At 41.3% G+C, this 22,482-nt stretch overlaps 1 protein-coding gene across 4 annotated transcripts in view; it reads right to left on the bottom strand.

Moving 5' to 3' along the window:
- LOC139396223 (collagen alpha-1(XVIII) chain-like) overlaps positions 1 to 22,482 on the bottom strand; it is a 173,204-nt gene that overhangs the window by 84,856 nt on the left and 65,866 nt on the right. For 2 of the 4 annotated variants that reach the window (XM_071143364.1, XM_071143369.1), the window contains exon 1: positions 8,234 to 8,707. The exons of 1 other annotated variant lie outside the window; for it this stretch is intronic. In XM_071143364.1, the coding sequence (XP_070999465.1) occupies positions 8,234 to 8,597 (364 nt within the window). In that variant the 5' untranslated portion in view covers positions 8,598 to 8,707. Of the gene's footprint in view, positions 1 to 8,233; positions 8,708 to 22,482 lie in introns of those variants that run through there. One more of the 4 variants, XM_071143378.1, reaches the window with a different exon arrangement.

Below are 22,482 nucleotides of genomic sequence, written 5' to 3'. Positions count from 1 at the left end.
GATTTCAAAACTCGGTCATCCAGAAGGTGGAAAGCATACACATAACGTTAGCTAGCAAGTCAGCCAGGTAACGTTAGCTAGCTAACAGTACACTTTAACTTGACATTAGGTTTATGCAGTTTTACTATGCGATACATAAAAAAAAAAAATGTTTTAAAGCTGCATCCGACACAATTACCTAAACATACTGACCAGCTCCAATAGACAGACACGTGCTATATGGTAGACCAATCCAAACTCATCTCTCAGCAAGTCCAGCCCACTCATTATCTCAGCCAATCATGGCTAGAAGAAGGTTGCTCACTTTTTCTGTGGCTAAACCAACTAGGCTTGTAATTTAACCATTTTATTCGTATTTACAGATGTCATACAAGTTTGACATTAAAGGCACATGAAAATTCACATGTTCGAGTAGGTATATCTGCCATTTTGATAAAAAAATATATATTTTAGCACATAGTTTCCTGAATGGGGTCACATGTAAACATGTTAACCCCCACAAGCCCTTCAATGATTGCTCAGTTTGGCCCGGGCGGCCAGCTCTAGGAAGAGTTTTGGTGGTTCCAAACTTCTTCCATTTAAGAATGATGGAGGCCACTGTGTTCTTGGGAACCTTCAATGCTGCCAAAATGAGTTAGTACCCTTCCACAGATCTGTGCCTTGACACAATCCTGTCTCGGAGCTCTACGGACAATACCTTATGGCTTGGTTGGACTTCAATCAAGGTGGACTTCAATCAAGTTGCAGAAACATCTCAAGGATGATCAATGGAAACAGGATGCACCCAAGCTCAATTTCTAGTCTCATAGCAAAGGGTCTGAATACTTATGTAAACAAGTTATCTTTTTTATTTTGAATACCTTGCAAACATTTCTAAAAACCTATTTTCACTTTGTCATTATGGAGTATTGTGTGTAGATTGTTGAGGATATATATATATATTTTTATTTTTTATTTTTTTCTAATATATAATTTTTAGAATAAGGCTGTAACGTAACAAAATGTGAAAAAAGTCAAGAGGTCTGAATACTTTCCGAAGACACTGTATAGACATATAGACATAGACATAGAACATTGGTCACTTTAACAATGTCTACATACAGTTTTACCCGCTTTTACCCAATTCTCTTCGTAGCTCATCCTATATAACTACTACTGTAAAAACCTTTTCTATTTCATATACTGTCTCTTCACACCATTTATACACCGAGTTTACAAAACATTAGGAGCTATTTCCATGGCAGTCTGATCAGGTGAATCCGGGTCAAAGCTATGATCCCTTATTGATGTCACCTGTTAAATCCACTTCAATTAGTGTAGATGAAGGGGAGGAGACCGGTTAAAGGAGTTTTAAGCCTTGAGACAATTGAAACATACATTGTGTCTGTGTGCCATAGAGAGGGTGAATGGGCAAGATAAAATATGTAAGTGCCTTTGAATGAGGTATGGTAGTAGGTGCCAGGAGCACCGGTTTGAGTGTGTCAAGAACTGCAACGTTGCAACACTACCTCCAGTGTTATTCACTCTCAACAGTTTCCCCTGTGTATCAAGAATTGTCCACAACGCGAAGGACTTACAGCTAACTTGACAACTGTGGGAAGCATTGGAGTCAACATGGGCCAGCATCCCTGTGGAACGCTTTTGACACCTTGTAGTCCATGCCCCAACGAATTGTAGCTGTTCTGAGGGCAAAAGGGGGTGCAACTCAATATTAGCAAGGTGTTCCTAATGTTTTTGTAAACTCAGTATATATTATATTCCGGACTAAGACATTGCTCGTTCTGATAATTCTTAATTTCTTGTTTTTTACTTTTGGATTATGCGTGTATTGTCATTGTACTGCTAGATATTTATTGCACTGTTGGAGCGAGAAACATAAGCATTTAACTGCATTGGGTTACCCGGCCAAAGACATTACATGCTCTTAAAAATATGTTCTCCATGAGAACATTGCATCATATCAGTTGTTGCCTCTCTAGAGCAAATAAACTCATATGCAAAGTTGTAAAAAGAATACTAGCACGGAAAGTCCGACATCAAACATCTTCAAAACTCATCCTAAAATTAGGCTTCATAGAAGCTCCCCGAGGACTGAGGTAAAACTAAAGCCACTAGGAAGATGAGACAGGATACACTACCTCCAGCTGTGCAGTTTGCAGGTAACATGATCCTGCTCAAGTACACTACCGGTAATCTCTACAGAGCAAAGCAGTAACATAAACGTTAAGGCAGAATGCATTTTTTTTTAAATGGACTCTGGAATATTTGGGGATTTGTGAAATGTTGCCAATGTTCCTAATCCTATTAACTCAGAAATGGACAACATGGGAATGTTACACCGTGGGACATTTGGCAGGGTGTTCTTTCAATGCTTGAATAAATATCTCTGGAAAGACCAAAAATGACCAAAAGTACACTACAAATGTATGCGGACAACCCATCAAATTAGTGGATTCAACTATTTCACTCACACCCATTGCTGACAGCCGTATAAAATCGAGCGCACATCCATGCAATCTCCATAGACACATATTGGCAGTAGAATGGCCTTACTGAAGAGATCAGTGACTTTCAACATGGCACCGTCAAAGGATGCCACCTTTCCAACAAGTCAGTTCGTCAAATTTCTGCCCTGTTCGAGCTGCCCCAGTCAACTGTAAGTGGAAGCGTCTACGTGCAACAACGGCTCAGCCGTGAAGTGGCACGCCACACAAGCAAACAGAACGGGACAGCCGAGTGCTGAAGCGAATACAAATCGCCTGTCATCAGTTGCAACACTTACTACCGACTTACTGTCAACACTAAACTGCCTTTGGAAGCAACGTCAGTCAGCACAACAACTGTTCATCGAGAGCTTCATGAAATGGTTTCCATGGCGAGCATCCGCACACAGGCCTAAGATCACTATCCGCAATGCCAAGCCTAGGCTGGAGTGGTGTAATACTTGCTACCATTGGAGTCTGGAGCAGTGGAAAAGCGTTCTCTTGAGTGATGAATCACGCTTCACGAATCTGGGTGCCAGGAGAATGCTACCTGCCAAAATTCATAGTGTCAACTGTAAAGTTTTTGGGAGGAGGAAAAGTGGTCTAGATAAAAAAAAAAAAATTCGTGGTTCGGGCTAGGCCCCTTAGTTCCAACGAAGGGACATATTAACTCTACAGCATACAGTGACATTCTTGTATTTATTTGAACTTGCACATTATTTCAGCTTGCCTCCAGCCTAGCATTTAGTTTGGTGTAGCGGGGGTTAACATAAGCCTCACTGTCTGCCTTTCCGACCTCTGCCTGCCGAGAACTTTTTCAGAGCCAAGCGAAATGATGCATCACCATAATTCTAATACACATATCCAAGTAAATACCAATAGAAGAAAAGTTCAAATAAATGGAAATGCAAATAGTGTACTGTCATTCCAGGTTCAATGTTTGACTTGACTGTTAACTGAAGTTGGGTAGAACGTTATCCAGCCTGCGTAGCAACCATTTTGTTTAGAACGGACGACCAGCCTGTTTGCATAGCAACAACGTAAAAATAATTAACTACCGGGTCGCGTCTGTAGCAACATCACCAAAATAACTAACAACCAGATTTTTTGCCCAGACCATATCTTCTGAATGGGTGTAGACAAAGAAGAGCTCTCCAGTAGGTACCAACACATTCAAGGGACATTTTCTCAAAAGTTGGGTTACAAGTTTATCAACTTTCAAAGCAGTGTATCTTTCCCACTGTAGTGTATGATATACTATTGTCTAGCTCAGAGTCTCTACTTTATCCAATATAAAAAAACACAATTTCAAATTTTGCTACGTAAGACCGAATAGAGCCCGTCTGACTTTTATTTCACCTAGCTGGCACATATCCAGAATGTTAGAGAATCACGTTGGAGATTCCTACACTTCTGAGACTCCACGGATTCACTTTGGGTCAGAACAGAGACAACTTGTCCACTAAAGCCTGTCAGTGGAGCAAGCTGCCTTAAAGATAGTAGTGCTGTAAAAAGACAGTGTAAAGCCTGTGGATATGAATGAGAGCACTTGCTGAAACCCCAAATACACCGCCCTGGTCAGGGTGAAAATGCATCACTCTCCACAACTACATTTATTTGACAACTTCTTTATCTGGAGCCATAAATCGGTACCTATGAAGAACACATACAGTGCCTTCAGAAAGTACTTATGCCTTGATGTTTTTCACATGGTTGTGTTACAGCCAGGATTCACACAATACACACAATACACACAATACCCCATAATGTCCAAGTGGAATTATGTTTCTAGATATTTTTACAAATTAATAACAAACTGAAATGTCTTGAGTCAATAAGTATCCAACCCCTTTGTTACTGCAAGCCTAATAAGTGCAGGAGTAAAAACATAATACTACAAAGACATAGGCATCCATCCTAACTAAGTTGCCAGAGAGGAAGGAAACCGCTCAGGGATTTCCCCATGAGGCCAATGGTGACTTTAAAACAGTTACAGGATTTAATGGCTGTGATTGGAGAAAACTGAGGATGGATCAAAAACATTGTAGTTACTCCACAATACTAACCTAAATGGCCGATTGAAAATTAGGAAACCGGTACAGAATGAAAATATTCCAAAACATGCATCCCGTTTGCAATAAGAAACTAAGGTAAAAGTGTCAAAAATGTGGCAAAGAAATGTACTTTATGTCCTGCATAAGCATTATGTTTGAGGAAATCCAACAACAAGCATGGTGGTGGCTGCATCATGTTATGGGTATGCTTGTCATCGGCAAGGACAAGGGAGTTTTTTAGGATAAAAAGAAACAGCATAGAGCTAAGCACAGGCAAAAGCCTTGAGGAAAACCTGGTTCAGTCTGCTTTCCAACAGACACTGGGAGACAAATAATATATAATACACAGGAGTTGCATGCCAAGACAACATTGAATCATTCTGAGGGACCTAGTTACAGTTGACTGTCGAGCAATGATAAACAGCCAACTTGACAGAGCTTGTAGAATGTTAGAAAGAATAATGTGCAAATATTGTACAATCCAGGTGGCAAAGCTCTTTGAGGCTTACACAGAAATACTACATTCTGTAATCACTGCCACAGGTGATTCTAACTTGTATTGACTCAGGGGTGTGAATACTTAAATTAGGTATTTCTTTATTTAATTTATACATTTACACACGTTTTCCCTTTGACATTATGGGCTATTGTGTGTAGATGGGTGAGAAAAATATATTTCATCCATTTTGAATTCAGGCTGTAACAACAAAATGTGGAATAAGTCATGGAGTATGAACACTTTCTGAAGGCACTGTACTTCTTGCAAACTGTGGAATGCCTTACCCCTAACCATAGTCACATTTATAAGGTCTTTATAGGGAAAATGTTTTGTCTTTTGTTCCTTTCGAATTACGTATTCATTTAACATTTAAACATACCCACAGCACCTCCTCCCCAACACTGTAGCACAATTTATGTTTTCCATTTTCAAAAATTAGCGGTGTGCATAAAAGAAAATGCACTAATTTGACGTAAGAAAGATAACCATATGTGTTTCCAAATGACTACCTGGCAAAGAGAAGTAAATTGAAGCACAATATGTGGTTTAGAGATTTTGCCACGACATGCTCGGGCCAAAAGTGAATCCTGAGCTCACCCTCTCACTGTGCTATAACAGCAGGGTGGAGTCTAATGGAATCGGAGGCTGCAAGAGAGATCAGTGATGGCTGAGAGCTGACTTAACAATATAATAAGCTACGATCCTGGTACACTGAAGGCATAGGCTAATTATTGCACAACCCTACTTCTACCCAACTAGAAGAGGGGAAAAAATGTCACGTTCAGTCAGTGTCATTCAAAACAAGTCTGTTGCTGAAAACAATGTTCCAACTTTTATATGCAGACTGAATAAGGTTTACGTTGTACAGGGAATTCTCTTTTTATCTACCAGTACCATTCTTCTTTCCCTATCATGCTCAAGGCCATTGAACGACATACAACTGGTGCCAATATGTCACCAAGCTAAAATAAGGTAAACTGTCACGCAAGTATGTTCACACACAAAGTTGGGCAGGTAGCCTAGCTGTTTAGAGCGTTGGACCAGTAAACGAAAGGTTTGAATCCCCAAGCCAGCAAGGTGAAACAATCTGCCACTTTGCCCTTAAGGCAATTAACCCTCAACAACATCTGCTCCCCGGGCGCTGATGACTTGGATGTCGTTTAAGGCAGCCCCTCCCGCCTTTCTAATTCAGAGGGGTTGGCTGCAGAAGACACATTTTAATTTAATGCATTCAGTTGTGCAACTGACTAGGTTTCCCTTTCCCTGGTTGAATGTATAGGGCCAAACCACAAAAGCCAAAATAATCACTTCCCATGCGCTCAATGTAACATGACAGCTTAATTTGAACATTTAGAGAGCTGAATGCACATCAAAACTTCGGCAAGCAATTCATACAAGAAAAGTGCGATAGTTTTCAATACAAAATTACCATGCATAAGTACTGCTTGTAAAATGTGCTATCAATATTCCAATGATTTATGCCATAAATACACATAAGTGACAGCTTGTTGGTGTAAAGATTGCATGCCAAGAGAATGTATAGAAGGTACAGTGCAGTGTCGCTCCCTCCTTTAAGTGCACTTGAAACAAATGACTACTCTATAAATACTCCCTTTAAGTTTGGGAGGAACAAATCATATAACATGGAATGAAACTGTGACCTTCAGCAATTTACTCAGGTTTAATTGAATAATCTAAAACTAGGTGTGCACTAAACATGTCCCCCTTTGACATTTAAGTCAATACTCTTTTCGCTCTACCTTGAAAGCAGTCTCTTTATCTTGCACCTTAACTAAATCACATTATTGTATGTTAAACGATCTTTAGAGGCCACCTCTAGCTCTCCAGAAAATCTAACTTTCCTGTCCGATTGGTTACGCAGAGTATGAATCATTGATATGGTGTGTGTTTAATACTTTCTTTCTTATATATTTTAGTTATCAGTCACCTGCCAACCGGAAGACTTGGACATAAATTGACATGCAACAGGTTCAGGCCGCACCTGAAAACCACCAGTGCCATGTTTGTTTAGTCTATGTTCACACCACTGTCTTTGCCAATGGGTTGAGTGGCAAATGGAAACACACTCGTTAGTCACCTGTACCTTCATATTATGCACTTAAAAACACACGCGTCAGGATGACCCCCAAAAAACAAGATAAACGTCCAAGGACTACTGAGGTGACAAAAACTGGGTGACAAAGACAAACAGGAGGGGTTGGGGGTGGGGGGTATTTGCTGGTTTAAAATGGATTCCAAAAAATGGGATACATTTTAACCAGGGATTACCTTTCTGTTACTAACTGACAAGCTCTGATACCAGTCGTTCTCATCGGGAAGAGAGTGGCCGTCGTCAAGTTTGGGCATCGTCAAGGACTGTCCAGCAGGACCTTGCAGGCCTAGGGGGCTATCACCGCACCTGGGCACTAGCAGCAAACAGAAAAAAACACTCCAGGCTATGGTGGCAGCATGACCGCAAGAGCCACACCCACTCCACCAGAACAGTCCGGATGTCCTCCACGCTGCTGGGATTGAGAAAGTTGGCCACCGCAAAGCATGGATTTGCAAAAAGGCAAACGGGAATCTATGAGCAAGCAACGTGGGGATTTTGGGGCAGGCGCCTCACTAGTAGCAAGAGTGGTAGTTGTTGAAACTGAAAGTACCTGAAAGTACTCTGTTGAGTTAAAATGATTGGCATTCCAACTAGAGCTACAGTTAATTGTTTTATAGCTACTCCGAGTTGTCTCGAGACATTAACTCCTGGGACAGGCTGACTGTCTATGGGGTAACCCATAGCATGCCCCTGTTCTGTGGTGCTTGTTCAAAGCACTTTCTGCAAGGTCCACTTGGGTAATACCCAGCGTCCCATGCTCTGTCCCAGCAAGCACACTGACATTCTCTGCTAAACCCGTGTGGTCTGTAGGTATAACTTTTCCCTCCTGGTTCTCCCACATAGAAGCTCCTGATTCAGATTCAATGCTAGACCCATATCCAGATACAAATTGAGACCCAGAACCAATTTTAGACCTGGAGCTGAATTCAGACAGTCAAATTCAGAACTAAATTCATATTCAAATTCAGACTCGCATCCGAAATCAGAACCAGATCCAAATCCTGATCCAAATCCAGACCCACTCCCAACCCCTGACCACCCCCAGAGACCAGATCCAGACCCCATATTGTAGAGGTGCCTTTACCAGGTTTACTTCCCCTCGACGTGGACCCATGGGCATCCTTTTCAATTGGGCGCTCATTCCTGGCTTGTGACCCCACAGTGGTCAGCTTGTGGGTCTTTGTGGCCTTCGAATTCTGGTCCCAAGTTTGTACAAACTTACGTTTCCCACTAGCTACGTCAATGATCTCTGCCCCATCTTCTCCAACGTTGTCCGGCTTTGGTGATTTCCCGCTAGCCACAGGGTTCCCAGATCCCTCATTGTCCAGCGTTGGGGCCTCAGTGGTGCCGTCTGTACTGCTCCAGGAAAACCACAACGCCTCACTATGACCCACCAAGAGTACCAGTAAAAAAGAGACACCCAGCTGGAATACAATCTTGCAATCCATCCTGCTGCTGCCCACTAGTACTCCACCAGCAGCGTTGATCAAGCTCCCAGAGTGAACTGTGACCTGCCCACAGCCACTGATTCACTCCACATGCACCGTTCTCCTCCAGTGCTCTGCAGAGTCACCACACACAGCCCACCAGCTAGAGGGGGAAAAGTGAAGAGGAGTGTCTTAATTCAAAGGGGGGACGGCAGAGGGAGGTCTCTTCCTTATTGGTTACACTCTTATCCCTCCTACACTCATTTTGTCACAGCAGTGAAAAGGGTATCTTCTGCTATGATACCTTTAGAAAAAATGTTTGCTTGCCTTTCAATTTAAATGTTGGTGCTTTTCAATGTTTTATAGAAAATTGCCATTTGTTCCTCCTGAGTTAATCCCTTTGTACAAGCATAATAAGAGAAACACCCTATCCTAAAAACTAAAGTAGGTAAAAGTAGCAGGACCTAAGGATGTGCACTTCTCCATTCATGAACAATTCGATACGCATCTATACTGAACAAAAATATAAAAGCAACATGTGAAGTGTTGGTACCATGTTTCCTGAGCTGCTGAAATAAAATATTCCAGAAATGGTCCATATATACAAAAAGCTTATTTCTCTCATATTTTGTCCACTAATTTGTTTTCAGCCCTGTTAGTGCTAATTTCTCATTTGCCAAGATAATCCATCCACCTGACATCTGATTAAACAGCATAATCATTACAGAGGTGCACCTTCTGCTGGGAACAATTAAAGGCCACTCTAAAATGTGCAGTTATATCACACAACACAAATCCACAGTCAAGTTTTGAGGGAGTGTGCAATTGACATGCTGACTGCAGGAATGTCCACCAGAGTTGCTGCTCGTCGTCCTCAACAGGGTCTAGACCTGACTGCAGTACGGCATCTTAACCTCCTTCAGTAGGCAAATGCTCACCTTCGATGGCCACTGGCACGCTGGAAAAGTGTGCACTTCACGGATGAATCCCAGTTTCAACTGTACCGGGCAGATAGCAGACAGCGTTTATAGCAAGTGGTTTGCTGATGTCAACGTTGTGTACAGAGTCCCCCATGGTGGCGGTGGGGTTATGGAATGGGCAGGCATAAGCTACAGACAAGGAACACAATTGAATTTTATCGATGGCGATTTGAATGTACAGAAATACCATGACAGGATCCTGAGGTCCATTATTGTGCATTAATCTGCCTCCACCTCATGTTTAAGCATGATAATGCACGGCCCCATGTTGCAAGGATCTGTACACAATTCCTGGAAGCTGAAAATGTCCCAGTTGTTCCAAGGCCTGCATACTCACCAGACATGTCACGCATTGAGCATGTTTGGAATGCCCTGGATTGACATGAACAACAGTGTGTTCCAGTTCTCACCAATATCCAGCAACTTCGCACAGCCATTGAAAAGGAGTGGGACAACATTCCACAATCAACAACCTGATCAACTCTATGCGAAGGAGATGTGTCACTCTGCATGAGGCAAATACCAGATACTGACTGGTTTTCTGATCCTTGCCCTTACTTTTTTTAAAGCTATCTGCATTCCAGTCATGTGAAATCCATAGATTAGGACCTATTGAATTTATTTCAATTGACTGATTTCCTTATATTAACTAACTCAGTAAAATCTTTGAAATTGTTGGATGTTGCATTTATATTTTTTGCGATTAGGTTGGATTTAAAAAAAAAAAAAAAAAAAATGTAATTAAAATGTGTTGCTGATGGGATGACTTCTTTAATCTGAATGGCCGTCTCATAGTGTATGTGTGTAGGCACCTGAGTTGAGCCAAAGGGAAGACTGAGCATCTTCCACCCCACTATCAGATTTATGCTTGTCGTCTCCCCCAACTTATTATTTGAAATCACCATCACCCACTGATTAACTTGTACTTTTTGCAGATAAATGTTTTGAGCTAGTGCTATGTCAATATTTATGTTTTACCCAGTCTCCAGAGCGAATGGTTTAGACCGTTTGGAATTTTTACATTGAGTTTCTCCAACCCTGACCAATGACTGCCCTGACCATGCGCAGCTCGCAAAAAGGACTGCTGTACCCTATGTAAAAATACACTGACCGTTTAAAGCAAAACTATCAAAACTATTTGTTATTGTGAACGTGCATAATCAAAATAAAATCTGAATGATTGAAAACCCCAACCAGCAGTTGAACGTTAGTTGTCTCCAACTCCGGTAAAAAATTAATAATCTACAGTGTACTTGGTAACACTGATCCAGCAAATTACATTGGTTGACACTCAACTAATAAAGCCTATTATTTGACAATGTGAATGGTGAAGGAGTCACACAGGTGTATCCTGTTAGAACAGGGATAGGCCAACCTCTCGTTGGTGCGAGCAGTTGTAGCACTGAGCAGCACTGTGCACACAGTTGTACAGTAACTGCATATGACTGTCAGATAACATGCATAAAGGTTTGATGGGCTACTGAACCCGAAGGAGAGGATGCATCAATTCAGTCAACAGATAAGAGGTATTTTCGGAGTAAAACATTAGTGAACCTGCTATTAGTAACATTTTAATAAATTTTCTGACCGATAAGTGCTTTTAATTTGGACTGCTTGGGCTCCCTTGACCATCTGTGAATCTTTACATTTACAAGTAGGAGCATGAGGAGTGAGTGTTCAGGGTTTTATGGTCTTGCTCTTCTCTACCTCTGTCATTTGATCTGAAGTATAGAGGGATATAAACAAACATGACATTAATTACATTCTTTATCGTTTGTGTGAAAGATCAAAATACAGCAATGCGGTAAACACATTCGCACATTCGTTTCACCAAACAGCAGTATAAAATAGCTTATTAGCTATCCGACAGAGCCAGTAATGCAACGATACATTTAACAATACATTTGTCTAGGAACACGAGATCAAAATCGAATTCTATGATCCAGAGATGAGTAGTCACATTGTTTCTTAAGAGAGACTTTCCCAGAGTTTTATTAAGTTTGAGAGCAATCAAAACATATCGCCTGGCAAAATGAACTCTGTGTACTCGGGTTTCTATCAAGAACACATATCAGGGTGGATCGAAGGTGGATGAACTTGTACAAAAATTCTTCACTTATTCACTCTCCCACCCCCTGTGCATACCATTCCCTCCCAAGTCTCACATAAATCTTTGTCTCCTGCCCTACCTCATAATTAATTTTCCACTCTGTCTAGGCCCCCTGCTTCTGGGGCCCCATGCTGCGTGTGGTTACATAGTAATCCTAGGTCTCACTGTCTTGTTCAGACTGGTTCCAGGATGGCCTGTGGGGGACGTTGACAGAGACCCTTGACATCTGCTAATGGGAGCGTTGCGATCTAAGGAAGAGGGGCTGTGTCGCTCTCTAATAGCACGAGGCTTTAAAAAAAAAAAAGACATGCTGGGGCTGTGTATAGGTTCTGCTTGTTGACAGAGGAACTCAACCGCAAACGCATTGCCCACGGCCCCCATATCATTTTCAGTGGTCCTATGTTGGGGAGTCTTGTCAATGGAAATCTCTTCACAATAGCATGACAACTTTATCCCTTGGCGTGACTTGTGTCTCAGCATAGCTCAGGGTCAGTGAGGGTCCCATTCACCCCTTGTCTTGGAGTCTCCATGTTAGTTTGTTCACCACCTCCCCCACTCGCCTCAAACAATGATTTTTTTGAGATTCAGGGTCATACAATCGCTGTCAGTCAAAGAGAATGTCATGTCTTGTTTATCAAAGCTTCTACTGTATCTAATGGGAACAAAAATAGTCAAAGAAATAGGTAATTAACTTGGTCTGGGACTTACTGGTATAATCAAGTTTTGTGTTATTTCTCCAAAATAAGCATTTTTCTACAAGGGCTGTGAAGAAAAGGGTCTAAGGTGAAACAGTATTACTGAAGCATGATCTTCTAATCTTCTAATACAGGCTAGTCTACTGTGCGAACATGGGCAGTCATCCATCCTGAATTAAGTTAATTTAGTTCAGTCTCAAAAAGCAAGTTGGAGCATGTTGGAATGCATATTGATTCAGTGGCCTCCTTTTGGGATGCATGCTTGCTTGCTTGCCCCTTGAGGGAGAGAGGGAGGTAACCCCATTGCACAGGATATACTAGCAGTTTGCTTATGCAAAAGAAAGAATGACAGTCACTTCCTACGAGGAAGTGAGGCTTTGGTTGTAACATGCCAAAGACCATTTGTTGGATCTGAGGGGAAACATTGCAAAACTTTTCCAAGAGGACAAAAAGGCAGGGTTGCTACTGTAAAAATGCAGTTTTTGTAATTGTACTTTTAAATCATCACTGTTAATCTAATAAATCATGGATTATTTAATGAAAATAACTAAGATATATTTTTTATGATTTATTTCCCTGAGCCTCCTTTGGTCCTTGAAATGCTCAGTCAGATGTGAAGATATTTACATACACAGCCCTGATTGGCTGATAGGATGGTCTCGAGCCCACTCTCTCAACCAGAAGTTCCATCCCACCTGAACAGGCTGAAATTCCAGACATTTGTTTCAAACAGCCCTAAGACAAAAGGGGAATAATGAACATTTTCACAATTTCAGTGTTGTGTCAACCTCAGTGTGGAAATATATTTTTAAATTAGCAGGAAATCACAGTTTAACTGCACTGCCCCATTAAATAGGACTACCATTAATCTGCATTTAAGTCAATTTGAGCTCCATTCCCAGGGAAAATATTTCAGGTATATGTTTGGCGTGCCAGCAGTTAATGAGAAAATACAAAAATAACATACTAAACCAGGCACTGAAAGCAGAACCTTTTTCTGCTGCAAATCAATGAATGCATGCAGTGCTTAGGGTAATGTACTGGACCGACTACACTTAGTCTTCAGTAAAACAACAAAAGTCTACTGTAAACCACGGAAAACCTGCAGACATCCAGCGATTGAACTAAACTGTTAAATCGCTCTTGTGCGTTTATCCCCACTGGCCACATGAGGTTTGTAATTAAGACAAGGAAGGGGATTTGGAAATGGATAATGATCACTTGACACCGGAAACAAAGGTTAATGAACTCATACTCTAATTTTCCCTCACCAGAGAAGATATTAGCACAACACTGTTATAATGAATGTATTTTGTCTCCCATTGTTTGCCTGTTTTCTAAGGAAATGAACAAGTCACAACTTTCAGATAAAGCAGTCTATTGAATTACTTCCATGTGGAGTCCAAGTTACCACCCCTTCATTCCGGTTACAACTTCATATAAATCCACAACACCCATCTCCCTCTTTGATTCTCACAGATTAGGATGAAGGAGGATTTAATGTGTTGTCCTATGCATTCGCCCCATCGTGATCACAGAGCTAGCTTCCTCCGTTGCTCTCATATCCGACCTGTCGGTTATAAAACTTTTTTTTAAAGTGAGTGTGGTAGATTTTTTTCAAACCATGCAGACACATCCTGCCCCTTTTCTGATATCGGCTTTGTGTGTGTGTGTGCCCCTCCCTCTCCAAGTCCAGTCACTGTGCATCAGATGCCAGAGCCTTCTGCCTCCCACCATACCCAAAGAGAGAATTATACTGTTGAGTAGAACAAAGACTTAGCATGGATGCAGTTGTCTGGAGAAATACAACTAGAGTGTTTTTAGTGCAGCTATGAAATGAATGGGCAGGGCCTAAATGTGTCTTAAATGTGAAATGTAATGCGTGATAGTTCACAGGGTTTGCAAGGTTTCATAGGTCTGGGAGGGGTGGAAGTCTTGCGAAAAGAGTGGGTGGCCATGAATATCCTCAGCTTGGTGTGTGCTCTGCTGGAGTCTCCTCCGCATCAGGAAACACATTTATTTCTGGAAATCCCAGAGAGATAAATTCTAAAAACGGATGCCGCGTAAGCTGCCTTCTGAGTGACAGCGCCCAAGCGTTTTCAACACAGGATCTCTCCACGGAACAAATGTACCTTGAGTGCAGTCGAACAGTGAAGAGCTCTCATTTGTCTTTCATGTCCACATCCTGTCGTGGACATGAGGCATGTTCATTTGCAAAGGGTAATTATTTGCAAGGATTGTGTAATGTATGCACTGTTATGTCTAACAAAGGCAACAGAGTTCAGTTATAAGAAACTTGGACACCATACTTTTGTTTTTTCACTGTGGTGCCTTGGGATAAGGTTAGTACTTTAAGGGTTTTAAAACGGAGTAATAAAACCAAATCATTATCTAATTTGTGGCCCATTTTCCTCATGTTAACAATGTAAAAATCCAAGTATTTCAGTTGTCGTGGTTAAAACTTACAAATAAATGCTCATTAACTTTTAAATGCTCAAACTTGAAACTTCACTGCTTTAACTAATGATATCTGAACCATAAATTCCTGTTCCAGTATAAAATCAAGAATCATACTGTAGGTAAAGGGAATGTCAAATCAAACGAAGATGTGTTGAATGGCTCTTGATGAAGTGTAATACATAGATCACAGGTTCAGCGGTACCCTATCACATCAAACAGTAGGGAGAAAGATACGAAAATTCTGCATAGATGGGTACATATACAGAACAAAAATATATAAACGTAACATGTAAAGTGTTGGCCCCATGTTCATGAGCTGAAATAAAAGATCCCAGAAATGTTCCATGCAGACAAAAACCTTTTTATGCACAAACTTGTTTACTTCCCTGTTATTAAGCATTTCTCCTTTGGCAAGGTAATCCATCCACCTGACATGTGGCATAACAAGACGCTGATTAAACCGCATGATTATTACACAGGTAGACCTTGTGCTGTGGACAATAAAAAGCCACTCTAAAATGTGTAGTTTTGTCACATAACACAATGCCACACGTCTCAAGTTGAGGGAGGAATGTCCACCAGATCTATTGCCAGAGAATTTTATGTTAATTTCTCTACCATAAGCTGCCTCCAACATAGTTTTAGAGATTTTGGCAGTAAGTCCAACCGACTTCACAACCGCAGACCACATGTAACCATGCCAGTCCAGTACTTCCACATCCGGCCTCTTCACCTGCGGGATAGTCTGAGACCAACCACCCGGACAGCTGATGAAACGAAGGAGTATTTTTGTCCGTAATAAAGCCCTTTAGTGGGGAAAAAACTCCTGATTGGCTAGGCCTGGCTCCCCAGTGGGTGGGCCTATGTCCTCCCAGGCCCACCCATGGCTGCGCTCCTGCCAAATCATGTTAACTCCATAGAATAGGGCCTAAGGAATTTATTTCAATTGACTTATTTCCTTCTATGATTTTACTGATATACAGTTCATATAAGGAAATCGGTCAATTGAAATGAATTCATTAGGCCCTAATCTATGGATGTCACATGACTATGCAGGGGCACAGCTCTGGTGGAATTCTTATGGTAGAGAAATGAACAGTCAATAGTCTGGCAACAGCTCTGGTGGACATTACTGCAGTCAGAATGCCAATTGCGCTCTCCCTCAAAAACATCTGTGTTTCGTTGCGTTTATAATTTTGTTCAGTATACATGACTGTCCTTAAAAAAATACACATATACTATTCATTTGAATTCTGGAGGAGTCAAGATACTAGCTTTTGATGTAGCAGGGGAACTTCTCAAGTCCCCCTGCAGACAGAAACGCCTAGGTTGTGTTCATTAGGGCACACAACAGGAAACATTTAAAAACGTTTTGCAACAGAAAACTAAAATAAGTATTTCTTATTGGACAAATCCAGGTGGTTCCTCCCTGTTTTCTTCAGTTTAGTGCACACTGAACAAGACCCAGAGGCTTACTGTGGGAAGGAATCACATCTGAGCTTGGTATCAAATTAACTACAAAACTAAGAAACCCTATGTGAAAAGCAGCCTACAACAACTTGGCCTTAGTGTGCTTGTTACATCAAATGGTAACTATTGGAAGTAATATCTTCTTTGGCCAGAGCCCAAAACATTGTGGGAACTCGTGATTCTCCATTAAGTCTCAGGGATCTGTGAAGGAATCTTGTGGCGGATATGCACTTGGCATCGAACCAAGGGGCATCGACGGGAGGAGGTGGCTGTAGAAATAATCATGAGTGGCACTGTAAATTGTAGTGGACAAGGGCAGTTGAATGCCCATCAATATGATAACTAATGGAAAAACAGGGACATGAAGCAGAAAATTGTTTTATTTCCATGCTTATCATCTTCCTGGTGTCACTGCTAAAGTTAAAAATAAAAAATATTAACTGTAATGTGAGCCCTGTGTGCATCCCCCCTTCATATCCCACACCTTCTCCCTTGTTGTTACAGCTAGCTAGGGTCATTGGCCTCTTGCTGGGAATCACCGTAATGCCAGGGCCATGGTGAATAAACAGGCCCCGGTATATGGACTCCAGACACAGGCTTATCAAATGACACACACTGATCACTTTACCTACTCACATTCCTATTCACTTCTACACACAAAACACACTTCAGTTTACTTTAACTTCCTGTCACGCATTCATATACACACTCCCTCAATTACGCACAAACATATGTATGTACATTTGCATGACCCCACAAACCCACAACTACAGTACCAGTCAGAAGTTTGGACACACTTACTCATTCAAGGGTTTATATTTATTTTTTACAATTTTCTACACTGTGGAATAATAGTGAAGACATCAAAACTATGAAATAAAACATTTAAATAATGCAGTACACCACCCAAAAAAGTGTTAAACAAGTAAAAAAATATATATTTTAGATTCTTCAAAGTAGCCACCCTTTGCCTTGATGACAGCATTGCACACACTTGGCATTCTCTCAACCACCACCACTTGGAATGCTTTTCCAACGGTCTTGAAGGAGTACCCACATACAAATCAAATCAAATTTATTTATATAGCCCTTCGTACATCAGCTGATATCTCAAAGTGCTGTACAGAAACCCAGCCTAAACCCCCAAACAGCAAGCAATGCAGGTGTAGAATCACATACAGTATGCTGAGCACTTGTTGGCTGCTTTTCCTTCACTCTGCAGTCCAACTCATTCCAAACCATCTCAATTTGGTTGAGGTCGAGTGATTATGGAGGACAGGTCATCTGATAAAGCACTCCATCACTCTCCTTCTTGGTCAAATAGCCCTTACACAGCCTGGAGATGTCTTGAAAAACAAATTATAGTCCCACTAAGCACAAACCAGATGGGATGGTGTATGGCTGCAGAAATCTGTGGTAAAGTGTGTCTTGAATTCTAAATAAATCAGTGTCACCAGAAATGCACCCCCCACACCTCCTCCATGCATCACAGTGGGAACCACACATGCGGAGATCATCCGTTAATCTACTCTGCGTCTCACAAAGACACAACGTTTGGAACCAGAAACACTCACATTTGGACTCAGACGAAAGGACAGATTTCCAACAGTCTAATGGCCATTGTTCGTGTTCTTTGACCCAAGCAAGTCTCTTCTTATTATTGGTGTCCTTTAGTAGTGGTTTCTTTGCAGCAATTCAACCATGGAGGCCTGATTCATGCAGTCTTCTCTGAACAGTTGATGTTGAGATGTGTCCGTTACTTGACCTCTGTGAAGCATGTATTTGGGCTGCAATTTCTGAGGCTGGTAACTGTAATGAACTTATCCTCTGCAGCAGAGGTAACACGGGGTCTTCCTTTCCTATGGCGGTCCTCATGAGAGCCAGTTTCATCATAGCGCTTGATGGTTTTTGCAACTGCACTTTAAGAAACTTTCAAAGTTGGTATTTTACCAAATATCTTTTGTATACCACCCCATACCTTGTTACAACACAACTGATTGGCTTAAACGCATTAAGGAAAGAAATTCCACAAATTAACAAGGCACACATGTTAATTGAAATACATTCCAGCTGACTACACCATGAAGCTGGTTGAGAGAATGCCAAGAGTGTGCAAAGCTCTCAAGGCAAAAGGTGGCTACTTTGAAGAATCTAAAATATATCTTAATTTGTTTAACACTTCTTTGGTTGCTACATGATTCCATGTGTTATTTCATAGTTTCGATGTCTTCACTATTATTCTACAATATAGAAAATAGTCTAAATAAATAAAAACCCTGGAATGAGTAGGTGTGTCCAAACGTTTGACTAGTACTGTATATGACTGTCTGCAAACCCCTGTGGCCATACATAGTGTAATATCACAGCTGGGCAGTATAATACATATATCTAGGTATGCGCCAACAGCAGACCAGAAATAAACACAAATATTGTGATAAGATCTAATAAATGTACCTACCACACAAAACGCAAAGGAAACCACAAAGCAGGTCAACCACAAAGGGTTGAAGAAATACAGCGATTACCAGAACTTTCATAAGTTTGACTCTTGAGAAAAGGAATTGGAAAAAGCATGGCCCCCATGCAAACTCTCACTGGAGGTCTGACTGGCTAAATTGTTTCTCTTGCTGTGTACACAGGGGATGTGTCACCTCGAAACCAAAATACTAAGAGGTTTTTAAACTTAACAACAGATAGGAGTATCTGGTCCCTTGTCCAACAACTTACTCCCCATTCAGCTGACCTGACAAAACTGTTGAGTAGGCTTGTACACCGACAAAACATAAATTTCCTCTCAACTCCCCTCATGTCCTTTGTGAAAGCCAATGATGTTAATATAGCTAGTGTCATGAAACCATCAGTGGTAATCCTAAAGTTCCCAGCAGATGGCAGCACTCAAAAGAATATATCCAGAACTGCTGTGCCTATAGCCATGTTTCTCAATCCATAACTGTGAGACTCAACACATTCTGGTTGAATTAGGTGTGTTAGTGCTGGGCCAAAGCAAATATGTGCAACCAGAGAGGGGCCTCCCAGGAATGGATTGAGAAACATTGTCCTGTAGCATTCTGTAGACTCCATCATTTGTGTGTGTGTATACACAAGTTCCACAGGGCACTATTGCAGCACCTGAAGGAACGTTTGAAAAGGCTATAATGCAGAGTTCACAAAGCCATTTTAGGCAGATAAGGAAGGAGACGGTCACAAAGCCATTTTAGGCAGAAAATGTCAGAGATGTGTTTATGGAGATTGAGTAAAGGCGGACAAGGAAGGTTGGAGGAGGTTCAAACCAAGGAGTGTGGGAGGGGAGTTAATTTGACAGCCATCTTTTCAGGCCTGCTCTCGGAAGCCTCGTACTTTAGACAAACCTATCCTGTAGAGACAAACCCCAGAGCCAGCTCAGCCCTGTGGAATCTTGCGGTCCTGCTCAGGCAAGCAGAAGCAGCATCCACCAACTTCAACGCTACATTCCTGAACAACCTGGGAGAATGTAGCCCATAGAAACTCAGCCCAGTCAAATAGATACAGTAGAGAGAGAGACTGAGGGAAAGCGAGAGAGACCGCGAGAGCGTGTTTCCTCAAGGAACCTTTTTAAGGCAGAATACATCTATAGTCTTAGCAACATCACTGAAAACCATGTGCCTCTAGCAAAAATAATGTAAAAGTTATTCCCAAGATTACCGGAACTATGTTTTTTCTTTCTGCCGCGGATTTGTGCGGATGTCGTTGGCCGTTTTAAACTACTCGCAAGCCGCTATAACAAACATTATGGCGGTGGGTAGTGGTTAAGAGCATTGGGTCAGTAACTGAAAAGTTGCTGGTTCAAATCCCCGATCTGACTATGTGAAAAGTCTGTTGATGTGCCCATGTGCACTCTGCGCTTTTAACGGACCTCTGAGACTATCACAGTGCAGGTGCATTTATACGGAGACATGATTACACACAGGTGGATTGTATTTATCATCATTAGTCATTTAGGTCAACATTGGATCATTCAGAGATCCTCACTGAACTTCTGGAGAGAGTTTGCTGCACTGAAAGTAAAGGGGCTGAATAATTTTGCACGCCCAACTTTTCAGTTTTTGATTTGTTAAAAAAGTTTGAAATATCCAATAAATGTTGTTCCACTTCATGATTGTGTCCCACTTGTTGTTGATTCTTCACAAAAAAATACAGTTTTATATCTTTATGTTTGAAGCCTGAAATGTGGCAAAAGGTCGCAAAGTTCAAGGGGGCCGAATACTTTCGCAAGGCACTGTATTGAATTAGTTAGATTAATTTGAACGTTTTTGGAGGATATTCCAAATGCCATTATCGCAAGAGTCAAGGTTCTGTTATTTTTATTTTGAGCATTTAGGTCTGCTTGTTCTCGTGTTGAATTTTGGTCTCGTCTCCTTCGCTCCTCTGTGCTGTGTACTCCCATTTACGCCGGAGATCTGTATATAATTATGAGGTGAACGTCTCCGCCCTAACAATGGGAGTCATGTCTCAAATGCGGGAAGGCCGGTGACAAGCTTAGTTCCAAAATAAGCCCATAGAAACGCATTGGCTTTATTTTTTATATTAGGGTACCACGTACCGCTAGCTGCATTTTAGCCAAAGACTGTTATACTTGCTGTGAGGTGTATATAAACTTCCGACTTCAACTGTATATGTGTGTGTACACACACACACACACACACACACACACACACACAGAACACAAATATAAATGCAAAATGAAACAATTTAAACGATTTTAAGTATTTACAGTTCATATAAGGAAAACAGTCAACTGAAATTAAATCATTAGCACCACCCACTTGGGAGCAAGGCCAAGCCAATCAGGCCCGTGTTTCACATAGCCAGCCACGTATAGTCGTTGGGCTTAGTAGGCTTTTTACTGTGCTTTGATCGACAACTGAAAGGCAAGTAGGGCTGGGCGATATGGCCTGGGCGAGAATCATATCTAGATTTTTTCAAACTTATGGTCGATTCACAATATACACTACCAGTCAAAAGTTTGGACACAACTAGTCATTCAAGGTTTTTTTGTCATTTTTGCTATTTTCTACATGATTGAACAATAGTGAAGACATCAATACTATGAAATAACACAATAAATCATGTAGTAACCAAAAAAGTGGAAACAAATCCAAATAGATTTTATATTTGAGATTCTTCAAAGTAGCCACCCTTTGCCTTGATGACAGCTTTATACACTCTTGGCATTCTCTCAACCAGCTTCATGAGGTAGTCACATGGAAGGCATTTCACTTAACAGGTGTGCCTTGTTTAAAAGTTAATTTGTGGAATATCTTTCCATCTTAATACTTTTGAGCCAATCAGTTGTGTTGTGACAAGGTAGGGGTGGAGTACATTAGACGGTATTTTACCAAATAGGACTAAGTCCATATTATGGCAAGAACAGCTCAAATAAGCAAAGAGAAACGACAGCCCATCAATACTTTAACACGGAACCCAAACCGGCTGCGGGCGTGCGCCATCGTGCATAAATGTATTTTGTCCCCCCACACCAAATGCTGGTTAAAATATCAAAACAAACTCTGAACCAATTACATTAATTTGGGGACAGGTCGAAAAGCATTAAACATGTATGGCAATTTAGCTAGCTAGCTTGCACATGCTAGCTAATTTGTCCTGGGATATAAACATTGAGTTGTTATTTTAACTGAAATGCACAAGGTCCTCTACTCCGACAATTAATCCACACATAAAACGGTCAACCGAATCGTTTCTAGTCATCTTTCCTCCTTCCAGGCTTTTTCATCTTTGAACTTATATGGTGATTGGCAGGTTGCTGCAAAGAAACCACTACTAAAAAGGACACCAATTAGAAGAAGAGACTTGCTTGGGCCAAGAAAGTTGAGCAATGGACAGACTGCTGGAAATCTGTCCTTTGGTATGATGAGTCCGAATTTTAGATTTATGATTCCAACCGCCGTGTCCATGTGAGATGCAGAGAAGGTGAATGGATTTTCTCCACATGTGTGGTTCCCACCATGAAGGTGGTGTGATGGTACTTTGCTGGTGACACTGTCAGTGATTTATTTAGAATTCAAGGCACACTTAACCAGCATGGCTACCACAGCATTCTGCAGCGATACGCCATCCCATCTGGTTTACACTTAATGGGACTATCATTTGTTTTTCCAACACACTTCCAGGCTGTATAGGGGCTATTTGACCAA

The sequence above is a fragment of the Oncorhynchus clarkii genome, chromosome 3 (genome assembly GCF_045791955.1).
Source record: "Oncorhynchus clarkii lewisi isolate Uvic-CL-2024 chromosome 3, UVic_Ocla_1.0, whole genome shotgun sequence".
Taxonomy (NCBI): Eukaryota; Metazoa; Chordata; class Actinopteri; order Salmoniformes; family Salmonidae; genus Oncorhynchus; species Oncorhynchus clarkii.
This window is presented reverse-complemented; position numbering and strand designations above follow the sequence as displayed.